This window comes from Xyrauchen texanus, chromosome 29 (assembly GCF_025860055.1).
Source record: "Xyrauchen texanus isolate HMW12.3.18 chromosome 29, RBS_HiC_50CHRs, whole genome shotgun sequence".
In the NCBI taxonomy this organism is placed as follows: domain Eukaryota; kingdom Metazoa; phylum Chordata; class Actinopteri; order Cypriniformes; family Catostomidae; genus Xyrauchen; species Xyrauchen texanus.
The window spans coordinates 4,985,119-5,003,050 of record NC_068304.1 but is presented as its reverse complement, the minus strand read 5'-3'; the positions used below and the strand labels follow the sequence as shown (position 1 = coordinate 5,003,050).

The 17,932-nt window shown below is 38.5% G+C and overlaps 1 protein-coding gene across 2 annotated transcripts in view; it reads right to left on the bottom strand.

The window, feature by feature from the left end:
- Positions 1–17,932, bottom strand: part of LOC127622883 (UPF0606 protein KIAA1549L-like) — a 113,914-nt gene that overhangs the window by 37,991 nt on the left and 57,991 nt on the right. For both annotated transcript variants that reach the window (XM_052097012.1, XM_052097013.1), the window contains 7 exons: positions 15,401–15,620; positions 11,668–11,801; positions 11,233–11,401; positions 4,652–4,711; positions 4,319–4,470; positions 3,832–4,003; positions 3,297–3,460 (listed from right to left, as the gene is read on the bottom strand). In XM_052097012.1, the coding sequence (XP_051952972.1) occupies positions 3,297–3,460; positions 3,832–4,003; positions 4,319–4,470; positions 4,652–4,711; positions 11,233–11,401; positions 11,668–11,801; positions 15,401–15,620 (1,071 nt within the window). The remainder of the gene's footprint in view (positions 1–3,296; positions 3,461–3,831; positions 4,004–4,318; positions 4,471–4,651; positions 4,712–11,232; positions 11,402–11,667; positions 11,802–15,400; positions 15,621–17,932) is intronic.

The following is a 17,932-nucleotide window of genomic DNA, read 5'->3' as shown; positions in this document are numbered from 1 at the left end:
ATGCCTCCCCAGCCAGCTCGTCGCCAATCTCACACCGACTTGCTTTCTTACAGGACCCATCCACACACAACCCCTTCAATAATAATCGAAAATCCGGCCAATTAGTTCCCAAAATTAGTCGATGGTTGAGGCGAGGACTAACCACTGCCTCGACATTATGCTTTAGTCCCCGGAACATTATCGTGACAGTCACAACGGGATAATCCCAGTGCACACACCTCACCCTAACCTGATTAATTGCATCCAATGCCCCATTTTGAACCAAGCATTGGACCGGGGGCGGTCTGTGGAGTGTCAGGGACCTAGTTCAAGGCCACCACCTCCATTACATTTTAAGAATGTCTAGATATTGTTCTTAGGATCAGACCTGTAGCACTTTGAGATTTTTCCTTAAAATGTAAAGCGCTTTTTACAAATAAAATGTATTATTATTATTACCGGGCACAGATCTCGGACATGACCCACCTCCCTACAACTTCAGCAGATCGGCCCAAGCCTCCAACCCATACCTGTTGCAGCAGGTTCCTTCACCTGGGTGAAAAGAGGGGAGAGACAGGGTTTGGTGGTACAGGGAACCCCAAGATCGGGGAGCCTGTTTCCTGGGGAATGGAACAGGGTGGAAAGGAGGAGGGGGAGAGAGAGAGCTGGGGATGAAACAACAGGGGGGCTTGGGGTGCACCGGCCCCCGGATACGCCACCAGATGGTCTTTCACCAGCTGGACCGCTTCATCCAGCGATGCCGGCTGGTGGCACTGGACCAACTCAGCCATCCCCTTCGGCAGCTGGAGACGAAATGGTCAAGCACCACCAAGTTGATCACATCATTGGCATTGCTGTTCTCCCTAGCCAGCACCAACCGCCGGCATGCATCACGGAGCTGCTGAGCAAAGGCAAGTGGATGGCTGGCCTCATTCGGCTTCAAGGAGCGGAAGAGCTGCCGGTGTTCTTCTGGGCTGAGGCCAACCCGTTGCAGGATGTACTTCTTTAATAACTCATAGGTGAACCAGAATTTGTTGAGCTGCAATCTGGGCTTTCCCTGTCAGCAGCGACCGAAGATGTGGCTGATTGCTCAAAGAACGCAAGCTGCGGCCAGGGAAAGGGCGGTGACCACTTCCTCCTGGAGTACGAGGCTCCGCAGCACCCACCAGTCATCCTCCTGTGAATGCAGGAATGCCTCAAAACGCTGCTGCTGCTCCGTGCTTAGGTCCACTAGGGCCTGGTGTTGGGCCTGGTGGATTCTGGCCAGGGACCTGAAGACACTCTCCAGCGGCAAATACTCCATGGCAACGTATCCACTTCCTCGTTTTCCTGGGTTTTGGCACCAGTGTAACAAGTTCAAAAGAATGAGGAAGCAGGAGACTGCAATTCCAACTCAGGAATGTCACTTTTATTGACAAAATAATGTGTTTGCTTCAATGTGTAATGATATTCTTTGTTTCATGAAAAAGACATGACAAGTAAGCCACATCTGTTTATATGTTACTCTACGCTGTATACAAATAATCAATGTGAAAACAGTATGGCTATTCTATTCACACACATATATATACACACAGTCACTGATGTGTGAGCAGCGTGTTTGACAAGCTGACATCAATTAAATACGCATCATGTAAAAGTAACTTTGGACTATAAATCGCAGAACCTTTAGGAAATTAGGATGATGAAAATATCAAATAAACACAACTTATACCAGAAAATATGTTATGTAGGCCTATATTTTTTTCATGGTAATATTATTTCCAAAAATAGAAAAAAGGTTGATCATGGGGTCCTTGATATGATAGGAGTCCAGTACTCAAAAAAGGATGAGAACCACTGGCCTAGACTACACCTAATCTCAGATCGAGCTATGATGACATCCATAATTTTTGTGTCTCTAACATAAGACTTATTGTAGGACAACTTAATTATTCAATTTCTAATAATAGTAATATCTATTAAAAACTTTTTGGCTCAACACATTCCAAGTTTTTCCTGCTTCTGGAGTTTGTGATTTTTACATGTGGTTTTAGTTGGCTGTATATTTTATCATATATTTAAAATAATTTTAAACACACAAATGTGCGTACACACATTAGTGAATGAGACCCATTATCATTGACAAAATATAAAGCCCATTAGAGGACAGGGAGGGAATTTATTTTCTAAAATATTTTTGCATTCCCTCACAATAAGTTTAGCATTGCCTCACAATTATCTTGAGTCCCCTCGCAATACATTTTTCACAATTAATTAAACTGTGTGCAAATTCATGTGTGCAGGATAAGCAAAGGCTAATTTTGCCCTGTTTGAATGGGAGGATAATAAAGAAAAAGGAAAAAAGACATAATCTATATTTTCATAATCATTTTCAGTTTAAGACTGAAAGTGTAAAAGGACAGATCTACATTCGATTGCCATTGTTCTCTTATGTGGGTTGATATTGTCAAAGACACAGACTTTAGCAGATCTAAATATTCTTTCTCAGTTTTCATAACCAATAACACTAAATTATAAGCTTTTATTTTCAAAGATGATCAAAACCTATTTGTTAGATGAGGATGTGAGGTCATGTTTGTTCTTCAGCCAGACCTTAAATATGTTAATGAAATTCCTTTTAATGTAATTACATACTATTTCAATGTAAAGAAACACATTATTAATGTGTTTTTCATGATAACATGTTAGTTACAGTTAATGTGTTAGGTAAGATAAATACAGAAAAAAGTTTGGCCCCAGTTGAGTTTTCATCTGGATAATCTGACCCTGCAAGAAAGTAGGTTCGTTGAAGAGCCCTTCCGTAAATATAAAACCCCAAGTTTGTTTAAATAAACATATGTTGTGAACAAAGACAGTCTCTCAGCATCATTTATTTACCAAGAAAAAAATACGTTTAATTCTAACCAGGAGAGTACCTGCACTTTTTTCTTCCACTTCAAGCACTGATTTAGAGGGAACGCATAACGCTTCGTGAGATCGCAAAACACAAATATATTGCGAGGGAAGCCAAAACTTATTGACAGGGAACAGAACTGTTTTGTATAAAATAAATTCCCTCCCAAATAAAGTAAAATAAAAATGACCACGAATTCATTTTAGTTATAGCTACACGGTATATTATGAAACTTTTGACCTTTACAACCCAACCTGCCTACATTAAAAATGCCTCTAGATAGCAATAACACTAAACAGCCCTGATAGTTTTAATGGAGACATACAGTATGTACAATAAATGATCTCAGTTAATGCATTCACTATACAGGAAAAAAAAAAACAGTACAAATTAAAAACGATAATACCCTGTGCTAGCATACCTTGACTCTGGGGTTGAAGCTACCAATGGGGTCACTTTTCAACTCGCTCTTGTTTTTATGACACATCACCGTGGTGATGATGATGATGATAAGGGTTACGACAGCGATGGGCGCCAGCACCGCAGCGATGATCCACAGGTTGTTGGGTGGATTCTTCACCACAGCTGCACGGCGGGAAATAATGTTGGTCACATGAAACCACTGCAACATGCAAAATGTGTTTATATAAAGTTTTGACAAGAAACATGCCAATGGCATTTTCCATCAATGTGAATTCAATGCATCCATGCTGCATCCATGCTGTTGGGCGTCAGTATACTGTAGGTCCAAGATTATTACCATGTCAACCACAGCAAAATAAACAAAACATGAGTGCATCTTCAAAATCTTCAATCTTAAGTGATTTAACTTTGCACATATTGGGCCTCATTAATTAACCATAGAAATGTCAACTCCTCGTTTTTCATGTATAAGGCTCAGTAACTCTAACTGGTATGAGGGATATGTAAAGCTTGGCGAGCAAAGGTTGTTTCACCTTCAGCCTGCAGTTGGACAAAAAATCCCAGCGTGAGCGCCATAGTCTGTGAATCCACTGTGTTGAGGAGTTTGGCTGCGGATGTGCCGAGTAGTGGGGTCCCATTCTGCTGGACGTAATAAGTCATCTCAGCTGGGTTTTTTGGACCATGCACACGCCTGATGCTCACCATCTGAATTCAGTGAAACAGCTTGATCACTAGCTGTCGGCGTGTTACTTGGTGATGTTAATTTAGCTCTAACATTGAGGTTAAGTGTCTTGCTCAAGGGCATCATTATCATACTGAATTTGTCTCATACTAAACACAAATATATATACTAAATATTTATATTATTTTGGTAAACAAATACACTCACCTAAGAGAATAATAAAGGGGGGTATTTCAGCCATTTTCAAAAATAGATGTCTCATGTACCCACCCAATGGAAAGATCTCATAATAAACTGTACATATTAGTACATACCAACATCTAGGCACCCTTATGTACCTGGACGGTGTAACTGCCCACTGTTGTTGCCCGTTTAAAGCGAACGCCCTGCTGATGGGCCACCATAAAGAGCTCTGCGAAACGCTCCTCCATCAGACTGGCAAAGCTCTGGTACTGTCCCTCAAGAGACGAGTTCTCCACATCCTGAACCACTGCACAGACATGGAAAGAGGAAGAAGTTTACTTGTACTTGTTTTATAGGAAGCAATCCTCTCTTCCAAGTAGATCCATCACTGTATTGTTAACAGAAAGGAAATAAATTCCTTCTTGTAAATGAAGCTCTATCACTGATATGGTTGGCTATGTACAGTATAATTACGGTGAGATGGTTACCTGTGATCACCCAAAAGGGCCTGGTTGCTATAGAAGTGTTGAGGTTGTGGTATTCCAGCGCTAAAGAGGAAAGGTAGAGAGAAAGAATGTGGGAGAGAGAATAGATAAGATGGCTTGTTTCCAAAGAAATTTCCTTTGATCGTGAGTCCAGAGGCTCGGTTTAGCACATCTACTCTCCAGAAGAAATTAAAGGGAGTCTAGCTACATTTCCCAAATGAAACTTTTTCTCTATTGCATACTGGCATTGTGATTAAAGACATTCAGTTTTCAAGGGAATATCTCTAAGCAGCCTGTGAAATTTGAACAGATTACTTTACTCCACTTAAATCTAAATCTGAACAGTAGAGAACAGTCATTGGAGGCTAAGATTAGGGATGCACTGATCTGGAATTTCTGTTTCAACACAGATAACCGTCAATTTACAGCTCATTGTGGGCAATTCAATAAGCAATAATTCACAGATATCTCTGACCAATGCAGATAAGTTCATTATCGTTTTGTGTTTTGATCATTTAAAATAGAGCTGCTACTGTGGCTAATTAATTAATCACTGCTCACTTGAGTCAGTAAGTGTGATTGTATTACAGATGTTCTGCTGGTTTGATTCTAAAAATAAATGACTCATGTCACTTGGAAAAGTTTAAATTAATTAAATATTACAAGTACATTAACTTCACTAACAATGAACACCTTTGCATGCATGTTTTAAGCGGACAATGTGTGGTTTACGTAAACACCTTCAACAGATTTGCTGTATCAGTGTAAGGACATAAACAGCTTAAGAGTAAACTGATAAACACGGGTAGATTTTTTACCTTTACCGGCCTTCTTACCAGCTTATCCAGTGTGTTGTTTGCATGCCTCTTCCTTGTTTGATTTCAAAAGCAGAGAATAACTAGAGTATTTGAAATCTCATGTAAAAGCGGATTTGATTTTTGGGAGTTATCATTGGTGTGCATGTAAACAGGTTCAATATTAGTGTGTAAAAACCCGAAGGCGAAACATACAGTGTTTTAGCCAGGTTAACGTCTCATGTCGCTCTGTAAGGATTATTTAAACAGCCATGCACTGTGTTACATTGTTTTTGGGCTTGTTTTAATCAGGATTGTCTGTTGTTAGTGACGATAAGCCATGTTCCACATTACGCTAATGTTTCACGAAGTAAAACTGGAAAATTTGTCAAAAATGGTCCCAAAGTACTATATAGATGTGTTTTTGTTGATCAGGAAAAATTGTATATTGTGCATCAGCCTTTAACCCTTTTGTTTTGTTCCAGTCATTTAGACTCAGATGTATTATATATATATATATTTTATTTTTTTTTTATCCAATTGGAATAATATTCCTTGACTTTGTTCACATGTGGTATCTGATTTTTTTTTTACAACTTTCTTTATATTTTATTGTTTTTTTTCAAAAATGACTGGCCATTGGAAATGAATGGATTAGACTACAAAATACAGAAATAGTAAGTGTTCAGGAACATCCCAATCCTTTACATGAGCACATACTGTATATGTGTGTTTGCATACTAAAAGTCCTCAGACATGCTATCAGCATTGTTAAGTCCAGAATCTAGGCTTTAAAAATGACACCTATTTTGTTCAGATCAAGCAAGTGGTTATTAATTTATTACATAATTGTTATTTTATTTTTTCGCATAAATATGTTCAAAAAAGGAGTACAAAACCTGACATAATTACTAAAAAGAAGTTAATAAAAGTTCTAATGTAATATCCAGTGATAGGATATGCAATATGAGAGATTTATAAACAATCTTAGTGGGCTGGTCATTTTTGACAGAGAGCACAAAATATGTTAGCACAAAAACAAACAAAGCAAAAGCGTTAAATGGGAGAGAATTCACTTCAGGAAAAGACAAATAAAACAGTCAACAAAGCAAAGTCAAAGCAGTCAAGACCAGCTGCAAGGACAACGTGAGAAAACACTTTAGAAAACAGGTTTGTCGCAAGCAGCCTCGCAGTCAGCACGAGCAAGCATGACACTGAGAGGTGTTAGATTCAAACACACACACACACACGCACACACACACACACACACACACACACACACACACACACACACACACACACACACACACACAAAGGATTCCCCACTGTTAATTATTTCTCCTCATAATTGGCTTTGATGTGCGTGCTGTGCCCTAGCTGATGTGTGCATGAACAGTTTCTGCTTCCTGTGTATGCTGTAATTTTACAAATGAAAACAGTTCAAAACAAACAGCAAATAATTTCATCTTTCTGGAAGAGGATCATATTATTATACCACACCAAACATGACCTGAAAAAAGTTTGTATCATCAATGCTGTTTTAATGCACTTAGCCGAAATATGTTGATGGCCCAAATTTATTAACGGGACCATGCCTAGATTGTCCCTACCAACTCTCAGAAAACTGGAACTGTCCTGACCAATATTTGGGCAATTTTACCAAATGGAAAATTCTTTAAATTTATACTATGTTTTAATTTATTTTAAGTTTGACAACTATTAAAGGTCCTTAGTATAATTATTCATGCGTAAATTATTGTCATACCTCTTCTGATGCAGCGCATAAATGGTGTCGTGGCGCCTGTTACTTTCCACAGCGCTGGACAGTCATTGTACGATTATTTAAAACCGTAAAACTCAATAAAGGTCTCATGCATCATTGGTCTCGCCATCCTACAACAGTCTCTGATGTCCAATTTTTAAAATGAATCTATTTAAACAAGCATATTTTTTGTGTACACATGTTTCCAGTCAAAAAGGGGAAAATGTCCTGAGTTTTGCATGCACCTCAATGGAGGATTCTGATTTTACGGCCGGTAAGCGCCCACTTTAAAAGGTAAAATGTGGATTGTGTTCCAATATATATTTGACAGAAATTCACTTCATGTCCCTAGGATATCATTTTCTCAAGGTAAATGTTCTTGAAAAAGATAACATTTGATTTTGATCCCTTAAACTTAAGTTTATTTGATTGCACATCACATTTTTCTTCCTAACCATGCAGCCATAAAGGTCCATTCTTAACATTTTCATGAGTAGGGTCTAAAATTCCTCTGCAGTGCCCCCTGGAGTGAGTTATTTTTGCACATGTCACTGCACAGTTGGTAGAGGGGGCAGATTGTAGACTAGTATTTTGATTATTTTATAATGTTTTTAATTCTTATGATGAATAATTACAGTATATAATATAGTACACGTCAGCAAATGGGTTATGTCTGCTGTACTGTTTTAGTTTTATTTACTTTGTTTTTATAGCTGTAAAAACCAAATTAACAAATAATATCAGCAGTCCAGTTTGCCTATGCACTTTTTACATTTGTGTGGATGGGTTTGGGGGGTTTACGAGGACATTTTTGTAGGTTACCAACGGGTAATTACAAGGGTATTATGCTATAAATGTGGTTTATGAGGACATTTCTAGTGTCTCCATAATTCAAATTTCATAATTAAGGGATAGAATCTATAGTTCATACAAAATAAAAATCATTATGTATATGGAGAGTCCTTATAAGGATAGTAGCTTGGTTCCATCAGGATAGCAAGACATCATGACATCATCTGACCCATTAAACTGTTTATAATCGCTCAACAAAACAACTAAGCCGCCGCATACAGCGTAAGTGCTCGGGCGTAGATAGCACTGATCTTTCAGAGCGGTACCCTAGAATATTTTCCTCTATTACAGAACATGCTTCATTAATACCCTTTCATCCACCGTGCGCAGAGTTGCAGACACTGTTATTTTATAGACTGTAGAGGAGAAATACCGTGAGCAGCAGTATAGATGGAAACTGGCATCTTTCATTGAAACGCTACAGAAAACGAGAATGAAGCACAGTAAACTCACCTTCATGTGTCTGAAATGAATCCGACCTTTCAGCTAAACCAGGTTTGTGACATGACAACGTGCTTCTAGGGCACCTTTAAACTATAATGTCTTTTTGCGTCTAAAATTAGCTTTATTAATCAGCATGTTTTGAGCCTTTCACAAACAGGTTAATGAATCAGAGGTAAAAAAAAATAACCAAAAATGTGATATTACTAGTAGCATAGTGGAGTTCTCATGAGAATGTTTCCATTATTTGATAGTCTGACCACTTATAGGTCTATACTTAACTTTAGCTAACAGTATTTTAAACTTCACTATTGTGATGTACATTGATTGTTGTTGGTATATTTTCACTTTAAGGAAAATATCAAATTGGTCCATTCAGACCCCTGAAAAAGATCCCCCAAATCCCCCTATGGTGCTTTGTCTCTGAGGCACCAATGTCCTAATCCTTGCCCAGTTGTGAAAAGACTGTTTTGACTATCTATTTGTTCTTCTTTAACAAAGTACTATTGCTGCCACCTTGGAAATGTATAATAACTATTTCAATAAATGAGGATTCCTTATGTCATTTCATAGCTATACTGACTAGTAAGTTATAGTCCGGACCATTGCTGGGAAGGAAATGTAGAGACCAGACTTCTTGGAACTTTAATTGAAAACCCCTGTATTACACTTACATAACTAATCTTTGGAGTTATATTCATGCTATATAGCCAGAAGGGAACTTATTCAAATACAGCTCCTCTCTACTTGAACAGTGAACCAAAGTCTCCAAAATTGTTGCCGAAGCTTATGTTTAAATAACATATTTCAAGTCACAAATAAAATCTGATAAAAGTGGTCACAAAGATTGTTTTTGTCAGGCTGGTCAAGCTAATGCACATTCACTCTCTAGAGCAGTAAAATGTGGCCTTTACCAGAAAGGGAAAAATGCAACCCTTTCCTATAGACGCCATACTAATGTTTTGTTTTCTCCCATTCATTTTTCTACAAGTGGTCATTTTTCTCACTTTTACTGTCTCTGCTAATACTCACTGGAAGTACACAAATGTGCAGAACATATTATATTTAAGACTGAATAAATAATTTACAATATATTGCAATTAGTCTGGTGTATCTTATGTAGTGAGAATCACTCTGGAACCAATTGAAATGAACTGGACCTCACACGAGATATCAAAGTATGTGTTAATATTTGATCACACTTTAAGGTGTATGTGTTCGTGATTATTAATATCAGACGGCCCCTCCCTCCATCCTCGGGCACCAGCTAAAGAGTTTCACCTTAACAGTAAAAGAATGATCCAAATTGGAGGGAGTTGATCGTCTGAATAATCTGAAGGATTCGAGAGCAGCCTATCCCTTTAGAGCTCATCAACACGAGAAACACACAGATGTAATAAATTGTAAACAAGAATAACTAACTAAATCTACAAAATGGTTCTAATATGTTAAAGAATAATATAAATGAATAGGTAAATAAAGGTACATAGGATGGAAAGATGCAAGTGGTTGAATTGGATGTAGCAATGGCAAAGTATGACTATTATCTTATGAAAGGTAAATTGCGACGTTTGAAACACAGGTTATGTAATCTAAAGTACATTAAAGAATCCTAAACTAATAGTATACACTTGACCTATTGCCAAGGTCTCTAGAAAGAGGTTTAGAAGTGATATTAACTTTCTCCTTGAACAATTGATGAGTTTGGTGATAGCGACGTCATCCATTGGGGTTCAGGGCCACGTTACAGAGGGGAAGGAGCTGGATTCCATTTCAACAGCCTTGGGCACGAAGGAGCGGAGGAATGCTGATCTCCTGGAAGCGCAGAGGGTGTTCTTGCTATCTGGAACATGCGGATATACAGCCCTTAGGTTGGTGCAGGTTTCTTCATCTGGAACACGCGGATGCACGGAACTTGAAGAGAGGGTTTGCTCACCAGAGCTAAACCTTGTCGCTGTAGTTATCTTCCTGGTATAGGGATTTTGAACTTGCCGTTGCAATAGTCTCTTGTAGTGAGACTTGGTACTTGGTGGATCTTCTACTGTCTCTCAGATGGAGACTAAGAAAGTCAGATGATCTGTTATCCTCTCTCTCTCTCTCATGGTGTGAGACTTAGCATGCTGGATGGTTTGTATTCTGTTACATCTCCTACCACTCAGACCAGAGATTCAGAATGTTCATTATTATTCTGTTATTACTCCCAAACTCAAACAGCTGGAAACTCAGAACACTGATTATTATTATTTCTCTCTTGTAGAGTGAGACCAGAACAAAGGTGTTTTAGAAGTTATCCTGTTAATGTCTTCTTCTGAATCTCAGGACAAAGGTGTGGTCAACTGGAGGATAGTTTTATACCTTCCTGATGACGAGGAGATTTCAGATGTTCAGTAGGGCTCTGTGGGGGCCATGCTATGTGTTGTAGGGCTCCCTGTTCTTCTATTCTAATCTATTCTATTAACAAAAGAAATGTTTGGGAGTCTAAAATGTATATTTCCTATAAAAACATTAAAGCTGAAGATAAACATAACTATCTTAAGATAAATGTTTTTTGTGAAAGACTTTTGCAAAGTAATGCATATATATATATATATATATATATATATATATATATATATATATATATATATATATATATATATATATATATTCTGTATATCTCCATAAACCCAAAAGTTTAGCGGTTGCATATGTTACATCCTACTGGCAGATTTAAAGAAACTCCAGGAAGCACTTACGCTCAGCAGTGATCAGTGGAGGGTAAAACAGGAAGTAGCCCACAAGTTCAGCAGTCAAGCGGCTAAGGAGGTTACTTGCTGTTATTCCATTTAGAATGACACTTCCATTATGCACCACATATATGAGAGATACAGCAGGAGAACCCAAAGACTGAGATACACTCAAGATCTGGGAGAAAAGAAAAGAGAGACAAAAAATTCAAGAGAGAAATAAAGAAATTACATTGCACGTTTCAACTTCTCCTTTGAGAGCCATTTCAAGTTCTCAAAATGTCCAAGACTGTCTTTTGTCCACAATAAACGAATCAAAGATAAAATGTATATCATCAACATAAATGGGAAGTTTAAGGCTTAGCGCACAAGATGCAATGTCCCTAAAACCTCACATAGTGGATGTTATGAGTTAATAAAAGATTTGGTGTTGAACTGTCGCACCTGAACAGTGAGAGCGTTGTGTGAGTTGAGCACAATGACCTCTGCTTCAGCGAAAGCATTCTCCAGTCTCTGCTCCATCATCTGAGCAAATCTACAGGACCTAAGGTCATCACCCCCACCAACAAACCTCAGAACTACACACACACACACACACACACACATACATATAAAGACATGTAAATGGACCAAAGACTTTAAACTCCCACCTTTCTATAAAAAAAAAACTTGACCAGAAGATCCCACAGAAACTTGTGAATATAGTGAAATTCAATTTAGCCGATTTTAATTTATTAGAAACAGCTTGACAACAGGGGCAGCTACGACTCTTGCCCATATCAGATTCCCAAGCCAGTTGAAACTGTTTATATGCAAGCTCTTAAGGCTTTTGGCAAAAAGTTAAATAGTTTTCATCATTATGATATTTTAGCCAAATAATAGATTTTATTTTGTATTATTTATTTTTGTTAGGAACATCTGAAAAATGTGCAATAGGGGTGTAACAAAATATTGCATGGTACTGTATCGCACGATACGACACTGTTTCGTTATGGCACTTTTCCACTGCGCGTTACGGTTCGACTCACCTCAACTCTACTCGCTTTACTTTTCTGAGCTTGCATTTCCACTGCGGTTTAGTACCGCAACAACATGGGTGGGATTACCTGTTATAGCTACTAGCTCATAGTGCTGCATAAAGCAATTGTTGCATGATGATTTTACACAAGTGTAACAGTTAAATTGGCCTGGCTGTTTTAGAAGCAAGCTTCCAGTAGCTGGTCAACTAAATAAAGTGCAGCTGTCAAGCAGAGTATAGAGTTAACATAACAAAACGTTCCATCCTCCATCGTGGATAAACCAGGGCACTCTCCCTCCCATTGCTCGCCGGTTAATATAGCGTCCATTTGGTCGAACCACTTCCAATTTTCCTCGATGGTTCTGTAGTCACTTTTAAGTTTTTTTCCTTTTCCCTACACTGTTGGTAGGTCCGGTGGTAGCCGTGTGCGGCTTTTTAGACTTTTTAGTTTTGAGTCGTTATTTCTTCGCTAACGAGTGGACCGTCTGCACCTCGTTTATTGATCACGGTGTGGTTTTGCGCACAGCCATTTCTTTTTTCACAATTTGAAAGTCGTGTGAACAAATGATACTGTTATCGCTGTTGCTAACTTTAAAACTAGCGGGTTGATGTCGCGTGTAGGAAATCCAGTGACGTTGGTAGTGACGATTCTGCCTGACCAATCAGTGATCTGCAGGATTTTGACATCACATTTAGTATCGGCTCAGCTCGCTTGAAACCTCGACAGAGGTGGTACTAAAAATAGTACCAGGTACCATCCACAGTGGAAAACCCCCAAAAAGCGAGCAGAGTCCAGTTGTACCGTGCAGTGGAAAAGCCCCATTAATCATGCCCCTGACCTGTATGTCCATTCCGTAATAATATTGAATGTTCCAACAATTGGAATTATTATACAGAATTCTAAATTACCTTTATTTGAGGGCCTTTTACAGTAATTATTGATATGTGATTAATACATTTTTTTATTTTTTTTATTCTTAATGATCTTGCTCCACCTATATCCAAGGAGAAAAAAAATAAAAAAATAAAAAAATAAAAATAAAAAAAAAAATATATATATATACACTCACCTAAAGGATTATTAGGAACACCATACTAATACTGTGTTTGACCCCCTTTCGCCTTCAGAACTGCCTTAATTCTACGAGGCATTGATTCAACAAGGTGCTGAAAGCATTCTTTAGAAATGTTGGCCCATATTGATAGGATAGCATCTTGCAGTTGATGGAGATTTGTGGGATGCACATCCAGGGCACGAAGCTCCTGTTCCACCACATCCCAAAGATGCTCTATTGGGTTGAGATCTGGTGACTGTGGGGGCCATTTTAGTACAGTGAACTCATTGTCATGTTCAAGAAACCAATTTGAAATGATTCGAGCTTTGTGACATGGTGCATTATCCTGCTGGAAGTAGCCATCAGAGGATGGGTACATGGTGGCCATAAAGGGATGGACATGGTCAGAAACAATGCTCAGGTAGGCCGTGGCATTTAAACGATGCCCAATTGGCACTAAGGGGCCTAAAGTGTGCCAAGAAAACATCCCCCACACCATTACACCACCACCACCAGCCTGCACAGTGGTAACAAGGCATGATGGATCCATGTTCTCATTCTGTTTACGCCAAATTCTGACTCTACCATCTGAATGTCTCAACAGAAATCGAGACTCATCAGGCCAGGCAACATTTTTCCAGTCTTCAACTGTCCAATTTTGGTGAGCTCTTGCAAATTGTAGCCTCTTTTTCCTATTTGTAGTGGAGATGAGTGGTACCCGGTGGGGTCTTCTGCTGTTGTAGCCCATCCGCCTCAAGGTTGTGCGTGTTGTGGCTTCACAAATGCTTTGCTGCATACCTCGGTTGTAACGAGTGGTTATTTCAGGCAAAGTTGCTCTTCTATCAGCTTGAATCAGTCGGCCCATTCTCCTCTGACCTCTAGCATCAACAAGGCATTTTCGCCCACAGGACTGCCGCGATACTGGATGTTTTTCCTTTTCACACCATTCTTTGTAAACCCTAGAAATGGTTGTGTGTGAAAATCCCAGTAACTGAGCAGATTGTGAAATACTCAGACCGGCCCGTCTGGCACCAACAACCATGCCACGCTCAAAATTGCTTAAATCACCTTTCTTTCCCATTCTGACATTCAGTTTGGAGTTCAGGAGATTGTCTTGACCAGGACCACACCCCTAAATGCATTGAAGCAACTGCCATGGGATTGGTTGATTAGATAATTGCATTAATGAGAAATTGAACAGGTGTTCCTAATAATCCTTTAGGTGAGTGAATATATAAAAGAAAGTTTGCAAAGGCTGGTATAAGGGGTGATTGTGAACATCCCATTAAGAAAAAGCACCTTTAGTCAAAGCTCTTGCTTTCAGAGCAACCAATGACTGGAGCAGACTCTCAGTAGACTTAAAAGACCTGACAAGTACAAACAAGAACATTTTAAATCTGGCTGTTGTAAAATCAAAACTGTTTAACGTTTAATCTTGCATATGTTTGATTCATATGCACATAAATAAATACAAATACAAAAAGAAAAAGACAATTTACTGAATGTCAGAAAAAAATGAACATACTATACAGTATAATACAGCACAGACATACAGAAAACAAGACAGTGGCATTCACAAAAGTAGCATACTTAATATTAAATGTTAATGTGTTTTATGACTATAACATTACTAATTACTATGAGATGTTTATAAAACAGGGTCTTTGTGGAAGCTGAAAATTGCACCATCACTTATTCACCATCTTGCTACTCTTTTACTCCTTTCCACACAACACAAGCATACAGTGAGCAGAAGACAAACAAACATCATAAAATAGGTAAATGATGGACAAATGTTCACACTTTACAATAAAGTTACAAACAGGACTTTCTGTGTTTTTTCTTGGTGCGTGAGCACATAACAGAATACGTACACTAATTTTAACCAACAATCAGAAATTGCAAGCAATAGTATGGCCTGAAATTAATTTTGTAAATACTCAAATGGCACTAAATGGGAAAAAATTTCCCCACCCCTGCTGTAGAGTGTTACCAAATTTTAATTATTGGGTTAACTCTGTTAACTGTAAAGAGTACACAGTTTTTCTTACCAACGTACATTCTGAGAAGCAGCATGAACATATTAGTCAGTTATGTGTCTGACCTGTCTTCAGCATGAGTGAGATGGCAGGGCTGGATCTCCAGGGGGCAGCTGGGATGGGTATGGCCTGCACCAATGGCACAAACTGCCGGATGTCCGCCATCAATCTCTCAATACCGTAGACAGTCACAGCCTCTACCACCACTGAGGCAGTGTACACTATCCCTCCACCCATCACATAGTAACCAACCGTCACATTAGGAGCGCTGGAGATGCTCTCAATCTGAGAAAGATTTCATAGTTTTGAAATCGTATTATTATAATATAGGAAGATATTTGCAGCAAACACTTCGTTGTTGCCACAGGTTTGCCATAGAAGTGTTTGCCAGTAGTCTCAAATTGTCCATTGTTGCCAAATGTTTGCCACAGGTTCACCACTGAAGAGCTGCAAACTTCTGGCAAGAATTAGCAGCAGATTGTTTGGTTTGCTGCAAATCTGCTACATATTCACTGTTACTTTGTTTCAAATAAATCATTTTTTGCAAGGGTGCCTATGGAGGCATTTATTAATTAAATTAAAACACAAGATGCAGACAAAGACAAAGACAAAAAATAAGTCTAATGTGTCAAAGTGTAAAATATCCCACTGTTCCTACCAGTCTCAATACTGTAACTAGCTAGATAACTAAACATATATATATATATATATATATATATATATATTTTTATATATATATATATATATATATATATATATATATATATATATATATATAGCTTAAGGTTGTATACCTTGGGTCAGTCAGCTAGCTTTACTAGAGGATCCTTGCTGATTGACCAGCTTTACCAGTCAAGTTTTGCTGGTGAAGAGCATCACTTTAAAAAAAAAAAAAATTATTAAAACAATCTTGTTTTTTCAACTTAAATGAGTAAGTCTTCTCGCTGCCTTAACTTTTAAAGTTAAGAGTGAAGGTTGTTTGTACAGTACATAAAGTTGTCTTAAATACATATGTCTTTTTAAGTCAACTTGACTTTCTTATTTCAATCTGCTTCATTCCAGTCCAGTTCAAACTGAAGTTAAATTACATATATTATCAAGTTAGTAATGTTTCGCTCATGAACAAATCTGTCTTTTTAGGGGCATGGGTAGCTCTGCGAGTAAAGATGCTGACTACCACCCCTTGAGTTCGTGAGTTCGGATCCAGGGTGTGCTGAGTGACTCCAACTAGGTCTCCAAAGCAACCAAATTGGCCCGGTTGCTAGGGAGGGTAGAGTCACATGGGGTAACCTCCACATGGCCGCTATAGTATGGTTCGATCTCAGTGGGGCTCGTGGTGAGTTGTGCGTGGATGCCGCGGTGGATGGCGTGAAGCCTCTACAAGCGCTAGGTCTCCGCGATAATGCGCTCAATGAGCCACGTGATAAGATGCATGGGTTAACGGTCTCAGACGCGGAGACAACTGAGATTCATCCTCCGCCACCCAGATTGAGGTGAGCCACTACGCCACCATGAGGACTTAGAACGCATTTGAGAATTGGGCATTTGATATTGGGGAGAAAATAAATAAATAAATAAATACAACTTTTTGAACTAATCTTTTAAGTGAACGAAACATTCTCATTCACCTCCATACACTGACTCATATTTCTCATTCCATAATGTCTCTCTCCCTTTCAAAGCCAATGAGCTCTAGTTTGAAGTGCAAGGCTGCTTAGTTCGTTTTTTTATGCCTGTGCAGATTGATTATAGCACGAGCCAAAAGCATTCGGTATTTCACCAGCTGAATGAATAAGCCCCTTCATTGAACCAATCGAGTCGGTCATTTGAGTCAGAATGAGATTAATTCAGTTTCATGAATGAACTGAATGTACTAGTAAACTCGTTCTCGATGGAAATGAATGAATCACTCAGTCATCTCATTCATGAACGAAGATCTGCTGACTAGCTTAACAAGAGGAGTCATATCTTTCGTTCAGTTTCACTCACGTTCAAAAAGGAGAGAATGGGGTGAAATGCACTAAAACAAGTTTATAGGTATGCACAAAACATAATCCCCAATTAATGAATGTGTAAAAATGTATGAAGACCACGCAGTTGAAATGACATGAATTACGAATGGAAATGTTGTGCTTTGGTGCAAAGTGTACGATATTATTAGGCTTTTCTTGAATTTTTCTATATCTTGGTAATAGTTAGACCTGCGGTTATGATGTTTAAACTGACCAAACTGAATGTACTGGTGCACACATTCATGAACATTCATAAATGAGGATCTGTTGACCGGCTGAACGAGAGGAGGTTCTGCATGTTGTTTGTTCAAATCGTCAATCTCGTTCAACTAGAATAGGGGCTGGATTAATTATTAAAAATAGTAACTGATGACCACACATTACAATGAAATATGAATGTTTTTGAAACTCAATAATAATTATTTATTTTTTAGGCTAGTATTGTTGTCTCTGTATAACTTGATAAAAAGGTCATGCTTTGTAGCTAACAGTATTATAGATATGTGGAGAAATGCTTATAATGCTTAAACACTCTGCAGTGCTGAAGTCTCTAATAGAACTGTAGACATGCACATTTTAATAAAG